The sequence below is a fragment of the Ornithodoros turicata genome, chromosome 2 (genome assembly GCF_037126465.1).
Source record: "Ornithodoros turicata isolate Travis chromosome 2, ASM3712646v1, whole genome shotgun sequence".
In the NCBI taxonomy this organism is placed as follows: Eukaryota; Metazoa; Arthropoda; class Arachnida; order Ixodida; family Argasidae; genus Ornithodoros; species Ornithodoros turicata.
The window spans coordinates 70,193,927-70,208,707 of NC_088202.1; the positions used below are offsets into that span (position 1 = coordinate 70,193,927).

The 14,781-nt window shown below is 45.6% G+C and overlaps 1 protein-coding gene across 9 annotated transcripts in view; it reads left to right on the top strand.

Moving 5' to 3' along the window:
* Positions 1–14,781, top strand: part of LOC135385549 (diacylglycerol kinase 1-like) — a 479,846-nt gene that overhangs the window by 387,496 nt on the left and 77,569 nt on the right. For all 9 annotated transcript variants that reach the window (XM_064614920.1, XM_064614922.1, XM_064614919.1 and 6 more), the window contains one exon: positions 1,817–1,963. In XM_064614920.1, the coding sequence (XP_064470990.1) occupies positions 1,817–1,963 (147 nt within the window). The remainder of the gene's footprint in view (positions 1–1,816; positions 1,964–14,781) is intronic.

Sequence of the window (14,781 nt, forward strand, 5' to 3'; positions counted from 1 at the left end):
TGCAGCTCCGTTCACTTTGGCGACAGTCCTTGGGCCATGGACAAACATCCTGCAACACCGTCGCGCCCTGCAGATTTTCCAGGATTTTTTGCAAGACACCAGTCTCCCATATGTTCTTTAATCCTGACGTACGGTCTCACTACCGGCTCTCCCCCCTCGTCCCCTCCTTGTCATTTTACATGTCATGCAGTAGTCGGCATTGGGGTAGTGGGCCACAACCCAGGTGGCGAATGTCCCCATTCATATCATCAGTGTGTCTCCGAAGCACGTCATGTCTTGCAATAGCATTTAGAAAAAACGTGTTCTGAGAGCTCGATAGAGAAAATGCGACACCACACAGCAAGGTTTCCAGGGAAGGAATAGCTCGTTACCATGGACACCGACACGGCTTCCACCTTTTTGTTGAGATCCGAGCGGGGATTCCTGCCATGAAGCGCGGAAATCTGCGTAAGCACTCGTCAGAGTGTGGCGTAAGCGCTCTCGCAGTGCAAGATGTTCGCAGGGTTTGATCAACGGAGAGCTTTGACTGGCGTGTTCAGGACTTACGCGTCTATCGTGATTCTTCATGATCCGGCTGGGCTAACCCCTCGAATTTTCAAACATCGCCAAACAAATAGAATAAGCGCAAAGTAGTTTAGGGGAGAGGGTGGAGACAAACCAGAGTTTTGTTGTCTGTGTGCACATGTCCCGTTGTCCCAATGAGTTGTGTGACTTTCTGGATAGATGTAAAAAAGTGTCATAACTAAACTACAGTTGTTTGCGCTGGTTTGGAAAGGAAGAAAAGTACAGAAAATTTGGCCCGACTCTACATTGCGGTACCTTGAAATATTCTTCACTGTTGCTTTGCATGCGTATGACCTTAAATGAGTTTCGCTATTTAGTGTGCATACACTGTGTCTGTACTGAAAGTTTTTTTCTAACTACCTGTTATTGAAATATTATTCTCGTTGGCTGGAAGGTTTGTAGCCTGATTGTTTGTACATATCCGTCTTATTGTTATTGTTTCAGTGGAGTATTGGAACACGTGTTAGAAACTGGAATAATTCTCATCTTCTTGCTCTATAGTACACACTATGTCTTACACCCCCTACTCTAATGCATATGCGTTTAGGGCACTTGAGCTAAAAAATGCTAATCAGGAGATCTCGACGAAATCGTAAGGATCTTCCCAGAAATTGTTTCTGTTAAACAGGAGGTGACATTTAATTTGGCTCGAAAGCCTGTCCCATCTGTCAAACTATCCATCAGGAGTCACCATACAAAATATTTTCGCTTCGCGGTGTATTGTCACTGCGCAGTCAAGCTTACAAAAACAGTTTGAGAAAGCCAACCGCGGACGACCGACACGGTCCTCGCGTGGCGTCGAAAAGTACTCTGTTGCCTTTCTTCTTTGTTTCTTTCTTATAGGAACACGCGCTGCTTACACCCGCTTGAGCCGCGCCGGTCTACGTCACGAGTCACATAAAAGGGGAATACGTTACGTCGCGACGTTTCCTCATTCTCCGATACGCTCTTTTCACGAGTGGGGGATCTTTGAAAGGTGCGAGGAGCAGAGGCCGCACAAGTCCTCAAGCCGTCTTCATTTTGTCCTCGTACCTCTCGGTCTTCTATCATGTATCATTACCAGCTTGCTTGCATATTTTGCACTTTCTTTTATGTTTCTTTGAATGCAATATTGAAAACCTACGGTGTAGTGGAAATAGTAGAAAGGCAACAACCACAACAAACTACAAATGTCCTTCATAGAAACCAGCTAACACATTGGTGTCTCCTGGCAATATGGCGGTCTGACGACATTTTCCATATTTCACTGCAGGATATCGACTTGGAAGGATTCCAGGCATTCATGGACACTTACCTGGAGATGGACACTCCGCGTGACCTTGTCAAGCACCTGTTTCTGTCTTTCGTGCGCAAATCTGCACCCTGTCGCGCACAAATCGCCGATGGGAGACTCCTCAAAGTAAGTATATCCTTTTTATACACGTCCCGTGCTTCTTCGTGCATTTTCTCTTTCGATGCTTCTTGCTCAGTACTTCAGCACATTTTGTCTGCTGCCATTTTATTGCATTTTCTGCACGCGCCTGGTTTCACGTACTACGCTTACTCTGTTAGAGGAGGTGGATGCGTCTAAGTGGTGTCAGCCAGAAAACTGTTCCTGTATATTGTACAATATTGCCGGAAAACAAAATCTAAAATTTTAAATTTGAGTACTGGCGGGCGTTGGTACTTCGAAACTTGCGTTTGAGTGGTCAAACAACCTGAGCATGTTTCTTCCCAAAAGAGCGACATCGATGCGTTAAAGCAATTGACATGACCATAAAGAATGCACATTACATAACGAGTCGACCCTCACTATGAGAGAAGTATATATATGCACTTTTCTAGACTACAGAACTTCATCACATGACATGCGGCTTTTTGTGACAAATAACGCGAGAGCACAAGCGTCACAAAATGGCGTACGTCCCCCATTCGTTTAACGAATCAGTGGAGGGAGCCATAATATAACGTCACGTCTATAGACGACCTTGCGAAAAATAGAAAAACAAAACGAGGCATACGGGGTATACCGTACTTTTAGGTACTTTTGTTGGGCTTTTAGTATCTTGCTCGGTACATTTCCCGAACCGTATTTGTACTCTATTTTAAATACTCTTTCAGCATTTTCTGCTCAGTGCTATAATTGCTTTTCACGTTGAGCTTCAAGCGCTCCTTTCATTTCACTTTACCTTATCTGTGGAATCCGTGTCCACGTACTGTGCCTTGACCTCGAGCTCGTCCTTTTCTTCCCAGAAGTTTCCCATCGTGAGATGCATTTCACAAAAACGCGGGGTCTTGCAACTGAGGACACGCACACACATGCACTGGATGGTGATGCGGTGGACGATTCACCGCCGCCGAGGCCCTATTGCACATTGGGAACGGGCACAAGGATTTTGTAACTGCGCGATTTCCGCGTTGGCAAGTGACCGATATACAGCTTTTTTCACCATTTCAGATAAATTTGTATAACATCAGAAACCGTTTAAGAGCCATTTGGGAGAGAAGTGCGGATCACCTTTCGACGCCACCAATTAATATACGACATATGAATTTGTGAGGTTTACCGCAGCAAATGTTAGTTGCAGGTCATATAAATTTCGGTGAGCCAGTGGAAGAACATGCACGCAAATGCTAAACGAAGTTGGTACGAGCCCATGGAAATTGAACACTCGCGTCAGCATATAAAAGGGAACCCCATCAGGGTTCAGCACCGCTTGTGGGCTCAGCAGTAGTTATCGAGCATAAAGACCTTCGCTCGACTCGACAACTTGCTTCACGCCGATTGTGTAGAACAGGTTCGGCAATGGTTTTCTCCCATATCATATTTCTATGTTTGTTTTTCTCGATTTCAAATAGTACACCCATCGTAAAAATGAAGCACTTCTGTGGTTATTATTTCTCAATCAGGTCCAATATCCAGCCGAGGATCTTGTATTCGTTGTAAAATATGCCAGCACCAATAGCGCCTGTATAGACTAGATCGGACGCCCTTTGCGGATATTCTGTCCGACTTGTGTCCCTGTTACCTTCGATTTGGTTTGGTTCTGAGGTTCATCCGCGATATTCGTTGCTAGCGTTCACCATGCACAAGGGCGTGGAACGACCTCAAAATAGGAACAGGAAATGATTTCTGTAAGATAGAACAAAATTCTGTGCAAAGGGGGGGGGGGGGGACGGTTGGTTCATATCTTGCTAGATGATGTGGAGCAACGAGAGAACGTGGTGTGAACGCAAACAGACAAACAAACACACGCTCGCACGACTGATCATGTCGTGTGATCATGTCGTGTGTGCGTGTGTATGTGTATATTTTCTTTCGTCCACATTCTAATGCTGCTTTGTATTAGCTTACGGCATCTGTAGGGTTCTTTCCCTGCGAACGTTCATCTTTGCGACAATAATATGAAGCCCGAATGGAACCTGTGGATATCAGGGAGCTCACTTATTTATTGAAGCCGAATCGGACACGTCGACTTCGGACGAAACGATCAAGCTATTCAGTGATCAGATGCAGGTCTTCGCTAGGAACCAATGGCACTTTCTACGCGATATTAAGGCCGACCCGCATGAGACGTCGACGGAAAAACGAAGGTTTCCCGCTCGGCTACGCAAACAATAGGCGCGGACCAGTTTCGCTGTCGTCTGGGGAGAGCAGATACTTGAGGCGAACGGCGGAAGCGACGTGTCTGTCTTGACCAGTCGGTGCACGGCGGAGGCGGTCGCCGGCACAGCAGCGTGCCCGCGCTCCCGTTGTCAGACAATGAACGTAGCAGACGACCAAGTTGGCGTACGGACGAAGTGGGCAACACAATTGAGGACACAGGAGCATTCCTCTTGTGGAAAACTGTAGCGGCCGGTTGCTTCCTTTATCCTTGAAAGACCTACGGTCCCACAGAATAGGAGGACTGTTTTCGCGTTCATTTTCGTCCAGTTCGTGGGCTTCTGTTACGAAATTATATGTAATTGCATGCAGCATTGTGTATTATATACTAATCGCGAAACCTTAGCCGACCCTCATCGTGTGATCTTGCTCGTCACAAAGAACGCCGCTAGGGAATCAGGAGGGCAAGCATCGCCGACGCCGTGCAAGGAGCCGTCGAGGAATTGTTTGCGGGTGGGCTCGTCGCTTTTCCGTCAAATGACAAATCTGACTACGCCTGCCGTTCTATGGCTAATGGCTTACTCATTTATTTATGGAACAATGGTTCAGTACCTTCGTCGTAGAAATCCACTGCAGCAGTGCCAGTGCTAACATAAACGAACACAGGGGAATTTTATATTTTCTTTCGTGGAGCTCACTTGTGAAGTGGCGTGCGCGGATATGATTGAAACGCTTGTCCTATCTCAGCATAGCCTATCTCCGTATAGCCGTCTCTAGTCAGCAACAGTTGGAAGTAATACTCATATTTAATATTACAATACAAATACGTACGCTCATAAAATCCGTTCTATAATAGTAAGCAGTAGTTTGTTTTTGAAATGTTTTCGTATGGGAGAGCGACACTTCGGTGTAGTATGTAGTACGCAGGTAGGACTATGACAGATAATTGGTAGCTTTAAGTTGAGAGACAACTACGATCATGAGCGATGCCAAAGTGCTCGGTCTGTGGATTAATTTTGCCCACCGTAGGGTTATTTAGGGTGCGCCGAAATCTCAGCACACAATATTTAACGTCCCTCGTGGAAGAACTGCTGTCACAGTTGTTACTGGATATCCAAGGGGCAGATCCCCACTGCGTCGCTTATTTTGCTGTACCGTTGCAATGTATCGCGCGCCTCGTCTGAGACCGACATCGCGAACTCCGCCAGATTCACTACCGCGTAGCCACAGAAGAATGTGGAACACTTTTTCTGATCTTTAAAGGTGCCATTAAGCAGTAGAGGAGCAGTAGAGGAAGATTTATCTATTAGTAGCCCGAGCCCTCAATACTCTCGCCTGCTGCTTTACGGTACCCGCGAGGAATCCGGAATTATGAAGTTAACGTGATATCCACTTGGAGATGCCTTTCAAGAAGAAAACACCAAAAAAGTTTCGCGAAAATTCGTTCGTGTTTTTTCATAAAACATCAAAAACATCTAATTCGAAACCAACTGCCAGCTTCCGGTTGAAACGGCCCTTCCCTGCCTCGCCTCTTCCGGTGACGTAATTGGCATCGCCGGCGAGATTCCCAATCGCCCAGCTGACGGCGTCTCCAGGCTGGTTGCAATCCGATACCACCGACAGCATGAACGCAGAAGTTTCCAGAGGCTGATCGGCAGCAGATTACGAGTCGGAAGACCGCATTTTATGACGGACAGCCTGCCTTCGTAACCGACTCCAGTGACGTCGGTCCGCACACTGTTGCCTGAATTCAGCAGGGAGTGTCCAGCCGGCTGCAAAATCCGATTAAATTCATTTTCTAAGATGTTTCCGACAGTTTCAAAACGAGATATTCCGGTTACATGTAACCGGAATACCTCGTTTTGAAACTACATGTAGTTAAGGCACCCACTATTGCGATCGCAACTTCAGTTCAACTGCGTTTTTTTTTTTTTTTTTTTTTTGTGTGTGTGTGTGTGTGTATGTTCTTTCTTTCTTCTTTTTTTTTTTTTTTTTTTTTTTGTCGAGACATCATCTTTAACCGTAACGCGAGATCGCGTGGCCTGCAGAGACGTCCGTGCCGCCAAGCGTTGACGCTGCGTGCGAGACAGTAGGCGCAAGGACGCAATGTCTCGCTTCAACGCTTGGCGGCGCTGACGTCTCTGTGGGCTACTGCGATCGCGCGTTGCAGTTAAGTTTGGCGGCGCCCTTACCTTTAAGTTGCGACAATTACACAACAGGCACTTTGAGAATAGGATACCAAATGCTTTCGGGCCCTAAATACACTCTCAAAAAAACAGGTGGTGGTGGTGGTGGTAGCCGTAGTCGGTTACGCTAAGGCGGGTAACGTCACGACTATCGAGGGGGGACTGTGCGTCCTGGGACGACTTCGCAGTGAACTGTGCTGACATTCGTTTCAAAACCCAGGGGCAACATCCAGATAGCACAGCACAGAACTTAAGCACATAAATACGATAAGCGCCAAGCATTGCTGAGAATGATATGTTTATCACTGTTGATTTTGCGGATAGCGCAGGGAATACGCCTTTTTGTGATGATTAACGTAACTCCATAAGTGTCACAAAAGTCGTACGCCTCCAGTTTTCAAGAAATCAGGGAACAGCATGCCCAGAACCCAACACAATGTTTTACGCAATGCACAGTGACGAGTCCTTACATACTTACTTCTTTTGGGGCACCATAGCGCTTGGGAGCCCTATCCTAAAGCAGCATAATTCATGCAGAATCGTTGCATTGAAGGGGCTCTTTTTAAATGACGGCAAAAAGGAAAAGAAGGCTATAAACAAAAAATGTCCGCACAAAACTGTGCGATCTGTATTGCCCGATATGTTTCCTAATGGTGCGGCTTAACTTGATGGCGTCTTAAGAAGTAGCTCGAAAATAGTGCCTTTCAAGGACAATTTTTCTTCTGCGTACGGCACGTGTGTCTTCATGTGTCTTTTGCACCACATTGCAACATAAGCTCTTTCAATTTCGAGGAACATAGTCGGCTGGAAAGTTAATCGCAAAATCCCTCTTTCTATTTTTTATAGTTAGGTTGATCGGTTTCTAAGTAAACAAAAACTGAAAAGGAATCGAACAAAGAAGTTCTCGTACAGATATGATTGCAGTTTTTTTTCTTCTGCCTTCTTACTTCCATTCGTCCATTTTTCTTCTTCTTCTTCTCCTTCTTTTCTCATGGGCGAGAATTTTTGTCCTCACTACTAACGCCAACTAGGTACAGGAGGCTAGCGTGAAGGGAAACTGAAATGATTTTCGAGAATTCCGAGTAATCTGCCGGAAACGGTTCTCATGATGCCTCACTATCATACACACATAGACTTTTTACCGTATTCAGTCCACCGGGGGCGCGGTTACCACGCAAAAATAGCGGGGTGTGACCGCCGAATACATCCCTTCGAAGCAGGCTTACGTCATCAACGTCCAGTCCTCTCATCCAATTGTGGACGACCGGGAGTACACACCCCGCGGGACCACGTGCGTGCATGGTTTCGGTTTGGACAACGACGACGTCGTATATCTGCCGTCGAAATCAGTAATCAGTAGAAATATGGCAAAACGCAAATTGTCAGTGATGGAGGAAGAGATTATGCGACGAACACAGCGTCTAGGAATCGTTCCGTACGCAGCAACTCCCAAAAGGACACCGACAGAGACATTTTCTGACGAAGAAGAAGCTTAGAGGGAAAAACGTGCTCCGGTAACCATGCTGACAATCAACGGTTACATTACACTTCTGGTAGGATTCTGTGTCAACGGTTAGATACGATTTTAGCTCCAGATCAAATTAAAACATATTTAATGGCGAAGTCTGCAAGCGTGCTTGCAAATTTTGCAATTTGCTCGCTAAAGACCGTCCGCCAATGGGCAACATCCCCCGTGTTTGACGTCACAGCTAGTTCGCCTAGCAGGCGGGTCGTAGCAGCCGCCGTTGACGCCGTGGTTAATACCGAATATTTTCGCTATTTGAACGATTTTCAAGTTCATATTTCACAGGGTGAACGCTTTAGTACAGAGGAACAAATTGAAAATAATCGTAAGCTTTCAAATATCCTTTCATGGTCCCCCCTTTAATGCCTCCTCTCACTCCTTCTGCAGGTGGGCATATAGAGGGTGGTTCTTTTTAGCTGCAACAAATTTTCATAAAAAGGGGAGTTGCTTAGGACGCTTTTACTTTTGTCATTGAATTACTCGACGGAGCTGCTACTAGGAAACCGTATTTTTTCTCAATCTGGAGACTAATTAACAGATATATTTTAATGAACCTTTTCTAATTATTGACTTTAGGGAGAACATTGCAATTGGGATATTAAAGCCTCATTTCCACATGATGCGCTCGAACCACTGGTGAAGCACAAAAGTAATCGCAGCCCGCGCTACGGACCTAACTATTTCACCTCTGCCGTCTACTGCAAAGCGCAGGTGATCGGCAAAAGAGCGTCGGCGACGTCGATATCTCCGCCCTCACTTAACGTCACAGAAAAAACGTCATACGCGATCGATGTAGGCAACCCTTATCGCGGTATGTTTCACGATCTTTGTTTTGTTTTTCTTTTTTGCGTTATTTTTTTCCTTCTTCTGTTCCGAGTCGCTCGCCGTATCACTCCTTTCATTCTGTTGGACACGGCTCTTACCCTTCACCGGTACGATAAGCGCTGATATGTAGTGGTGATGCACAAAGCTTCTTGCAAGCAAAAAAACAAAACCAAAGAAAACATAGATTGTGAAACATACCTCGATAAGGGTTTGCATGAATTGCGTATGACGTCTTTCTGTGACGTTAAGTGAGGGAGGAGATATCGACGTCACTGGTCACTCCTTTGCCGATCACTTGCGCTTTACAGCAGACGGCGGTTCTAAAATACTTAGGCCTGTAGCGCGCGCTGCGATTACTTTTGAAGCACAAAAGCTTCATCAGTCGCTCGAGCGCATCATATCGAGATCAGGCTTTAATATCGCAATAGCAATGTCCTCCCTAAAGTCACTAATTAAAAAGTTGATTAAAATACACTGTTAATTAGTCCCCTAATTGAGAAAAATACGGTTTTGCAGTAGCAGCCCCGTCGAGTAACGCAATAGGAAAAGTAAAAGCGTCCTAAGGCAACTCCCCTTTTTATGAAAATTTGTTGCAGCTAAAAAAAAAACACCCTGCATAGTCGGGATGTCTTCTGCTTCATCCAATCGCCGCAGACGTTTGCAAAGACAGGCTGTCTGTGCAGAGATGGGGAGTAATGCATTACAAAGCAAGCATTACATCCCGGTAATTAGAGTAACGAGTAATGTAATGTCATTACATTTTGACCGTGTAATACGCAATGACTGTACTCATTACTTGGGTGGAAATTTCGCGCATTCTCTTTTCGACCATTTGTGCCTGGTACAGGCAATGAAAATCTCCAAGCTGGTTCTTCCCAGTCACCTTTGTCACCGACCAGGTCATAAAGACGGCGGGCAGGGTCCAAGTGGAGTCTTTGAACACCAACACCCTCTACGCTGCAATTGAGCCTCTGTATGCAACAAGGGGATAAGTCGAAAAATCCCAAACCCAGAAAACTGCAAGTGAATATTTGGTAAAGTAATTGCAGATGAGTTTCCTAGAATAACGCAAATGCAAAATGTGTAACATATATGCATGTGTCTACTATACATGCATGTCCCATTAGCATCGTTTCCTGGTGTGTGATTTAGCTGAAACTGAACAAAACCCAGGAGCATGACATATCCCCTTTTTCTATATAATACCGCACGCACAGAGTTTTCGTGCAGGAAAAAACTGTTTTCACGAGTCGGACTTTCATGGTGACGCCAGGACGAGCGAGGTTACCTTTGGGCAGTGGAGCAGCCTAGATCATGATTATCGTGCTGCTAAACGAGCACAATCTTGAAAATAATGTTCTGTGTCGCCAGAAAAATATGATTTATTAGCATAGTGCAGACGTTTTTCCGATTACAACGCTCAGTAGCACTGCTGACACAGTCACGTGAGGTAGGAGAAACATGTTTTTCGAGTGGAAGTCGAAGTTCATTTCCGCATCGTAGCAAAATTCAAGCTGCACCATTTGTATGCGTGTGTAGAAAAGGGGCCCGATCTGGCTGTCCATCCCATTGACACGCATGCATTTCCCGTTTCTTACCCTCCTGTAGCGAGCCAATAAATTGCAATACGGTCCTAAATTTTCTTTAACATGTACATACTGGTATGTAGGTGTCATTGCAACAAAAATACTTATCCCCTTATTGCATACAAAGGTTAAATTAATCTCGTCTATGGTTGCTTATTTAGTGTATGAATAGACATTCAGCCGACATAGACACACACGCCGACATTTATAGACATAGCCGATTAGACAGATCCCCAACACACATACACACACACTTTATTAGATACTTCTGGGGAAATGTAATGCCAAAATAATGTCATTTGCCAATTTAAATATAGCAGTCGTGGGGATTCGAACCACGCAGCTCTCGATTACCGGCCGAGTGCGTTAACCAATTGCGCCACGCTGGCGTCTGCTTTCCGACGATTTACCAGCCTCATTCAACTAACCGGACACGCGCTCACTCTCTTCACATTCTCTTCTGCATTTCTTCTCATACATACACACATACGTACAACAAAAGTACGAGGCAGCGTGAGCTCGGTGGAAAGTAACGGTTCTGAGGCTGAAACACAAACAGATAACCACAACACAAGCTGTGTTGTGTTTGTCTGTTTCTGTTTCAGCCTCAGAGCAGTTACTTTCCATAATGTAATTGCTCGATTAAAGTAATGGCATTAGCAATGCGTTACTAAGCATGCAAGTGCTAGTAGTAATACAATGCATTACCACAGGCAGCGCACAATATTGGGCCCATATTGCCTGGGCATCGGCGATACGGGCCCAATATGAAACCCGTTTTGCCAGGATTTTCCTCATACTGGTTTAAACTTTGAAATATGGGCCCCATATTGCCTGTGTGCACCACATATTGACTGAAAATGCGGAAAACTGGACGTACCCGTATTGGTACTTGTACCAAATGCCCAAGCAACACGGCAAGATTAGACGTTGAAGCGTCTGAAATTCGCTATGCAGTACGTCGTTACATCCAACAACTTCCCGCAGAGAATACACATTGTTCGAAACAGTCAACATATCTGTCAATCCCGCTGTTACATGCACTGTAACTATGGTGAACTAGCTAACCATACTGTAACTCAACTGGTATACACCTGTTGCAAACGTGCACACAGCCGCCATATTGCTTCGCGATGCCAATCGGTCGTAGCTGCGGAATAAAACGAACCGACTTAGTGCGTGTGGCCATTTGAGCGAAATCGCGCGTCCTACAACTAATGCGCATGCGCGACACTCAGATCGGTCGTTTCATTCGACCGAAAATGTCGCTAGTTTCTCTAATGACAATGGAAGCTGCAGGTCAAGTAAAAAACACAATGTTTGATAGAAAAGGATGTCTGTTCTGTAACGCTAGGTACCTTGAAGTTACTGCAGAGGCAGTGCGAGTTGCTGAGGCGTATGTCCGTCACGAAAGTGTTTCGCTCCTTTGTACTCTAGGAGCGGGTTGGAAATTTTTGGGCCATGCGCTAGTGCGACGACAGAAGTAATACTACTATATGAGTGGTATATATAAACCGGATAATCCTCACGGACTAATCGTTGGCATTATCACGAAAAAAATGGCGTAATATGGGCGAAATGGGCTTGCCATATTGCAGCCCATATTGGTTCAATTGGGAGCCTGGTTGCACTTTTCATGTTGGATCAATATTGGCAGCCCATATGGGACCGATATTGGTCAACCTGGCAGACCACATTGGTCCAATATTGGTGTGCTGCTTGGGACTTCACAAATCTGTAATGAGTAATGCTGATGTATTGCAAAGTGATGACTTTCCAAACGAATGTCGGCACAGTTCCCCCTGAAGTCGGCCCAGGACGCATGCTAATCCATCCTGTGCCCCACTCCTCTCTGCTGTCGGCTCTCCATCTGTCCACATCTGTACGTCGCTCATAGCCACAGTTGCTTCGCGACGTTAACACGGAATAAAAAAATTACAAAGTAAAAGGAATTTCCCCAACTCTGTTACTGTGGATACCAGTGGCCACCCACGCGTCTGATGGCAGGTCGTCTCCATAGCCGCGACCACCGAAAACACGGTCGCGATTGGTAAACTTTGAATGACTACGTCACGTCGTATAACCGATTAGGCTTTTTTATCTATGTGGCTTTGTCACAACACACCATAAGGAGCCTCTCAGTCGGGCATGCAAAAGCAGGAATTTTCGTGATATTTTTCGACAACGTCCACGGAAACTGAAACTGGTATGGGGGCGAACTACACTCGCATTCATCATACCACAATGTTACGGTGCTGCCAGGAACGCGCCCCTGGAAGAGAATGCAGACTCGCTGCTCACAGAAGACTCTCCAAGTATTAGCTGAAATCTTTATGTCAAAAGTTTTACGTGGCAAAAGCGTTACTGGTGGCCGTGTATTTCCCTTAAAAGTGATTAGTCTTTCTTTCTAAGATTTATTCGCCAATGGGATAAAGCGGGGAAGTGCAGTTACGACATGATATAAGATTTCTTTGTCATTTTTCAACCACAGTATTGGCATATTTCATTGGAGCGTTTGATAAACGACGTAATCTTTAATCTCGTCCAGGACCATTATTCATAAAGCATGAGTAGTAATGCTGCTTCTGGAGCTTTGCTGCCGTCAGGCGTCACGGCGTGCAAGGCTTGAGTGCTGCTGCACCGACGAACAATTGTTATTTTACTTAGTGCAGGGACGTGCAATAAAATTTACTTATTCTTTCAGGCGAAATTCGTTATGTCACCTGTTATGTGAAAACCTGCATTTAGACCAAGAATACTCCTATGTTTATCAAACACGTTGGTATTGGCTCTTCGGCAAGATAGAGAAACCTTGGTTCTGTCACACCCGGCTGACGTAATGCTAGAATGCGAAATCAAGGCAGGAACAACATGGATCAACTGCTGCCTCAGTGCTGCGGCTTAGTGGATGGGGATTATGTCATCAGGGCATGTCTTAATGCCTTTATCGTTGTTCAGCATGTGTAAAGGCAACTGGAGCTGTGCCTATGCGTTAGTCTTTCCATTGATGTTTTGAATACGAAAAGGGGCGTGCATTATAACTGTACAGAAGGGAGCCTCATGCCCGCAGTTTATACAGCGAAGCAAACTTCACGTCCGCTGGATTGAAAAAGGGGTTGTTTCTCGACCACATAAATTATAACAGAGTAATTAGAATTCGTTATGGAACACGTCTAGGTTCTTGCTTCACGGGGGTTCCATATAGGTAGACGCATTGACTGAAGTGATATTCAGATTCAGTGAACTACCCAGACAGCACAGTAACTTGGTCCATTATTATCAGGACACTAGAACTACCGGTCCTATAATAGACCATGTTTGCCATCATTCTTCCAATAATTGTTACAACATGGCAATATTGATTCCATGATTGCCAACGGCCGGTCTGTATTGACTGGTCATTGGGAATATAGCCAGCAAACAGTCGATATTGGCTGAAGATGGGCAATGTTGTCTGCAAATAGCCGAGTACCAAAGAATATTTGATCGAGGCGTGCAATATAGCCCGAATACCGCCGGCGACGAAACAATATTCGCTGAAAGTGGGCAATGTGGTGTACATATAGCCGTCGGCCAAAGAATATTCCATGAAAGTCGGGCGATGTGGGTCCCAGAGTGGGCATATATTGGATAGATGGGATGCCACAGTTGGCCCAGTTGTGCAACTGCAAACTGGTCCAAGAGGGGCCAAGTATCGGTACGCCTCTTTTCGGCTCAGATATGGCCACTCTATTTCCCATACTGGCATCCCGTCTATCCAGTATATTTATCCAGCGTGGGACCGATATTTGTTCACCTTGTTGCGCAGCAGGACGCCAATACTGGTTCCAGACTGGCCAAATGTTGGCAACATGGGCCCAGTTTTACAAATGAAACCCTGGCCTAGACGGGCCAAATATTGGCATCACCTCATTCAAACCCCATATTGCCACTGCTTTTCCTACTATGATATGGAAAACATTTCTGGGTACCTCGATGCGTAATAGTTTGTCACAAACATGGCATATCGAATAAGAAACTGCATACTGGGTACGAATGAATGAATGAAGTATTCGAGCCAACAGTTTCTGACGATTTGCACTTTGCAATGACTCAAGATGCAATCATCACAGCGTTACAAGGGCGCCTCGCTCCCTCCTCCTACTCTCACTCTCACTGGGCTTGTTCCTATTTGTGGATCTGCTCTAATGCGGTGTCGAACAAAAACCACCGAACCGTGTCTCTGAACGCGGGGCCGGTAAAACGGTCGTCGCGGCAGTACCCTTTGCGGTGCTGTTCCCGGGAAGATTTTTTTTTCTAAAACCACCGAACCCTGGTGAGTAGTTTGAAGCGCAACAATAACGAGAAGCCTGTGGTGTGATACCCAGTGTAGGCCCCCAGGCGTCTTGTGCCAACAGTTTTGGCGTTCCCCCCCCCTTTATTATGCTCTTCTCCGTCTTCATTTTCTTTTCTTCTTTTTTTCAGCACAAAATCTTCGGGTCAAAGTTGATGGGTCTGCCGTAACGCAGGAAT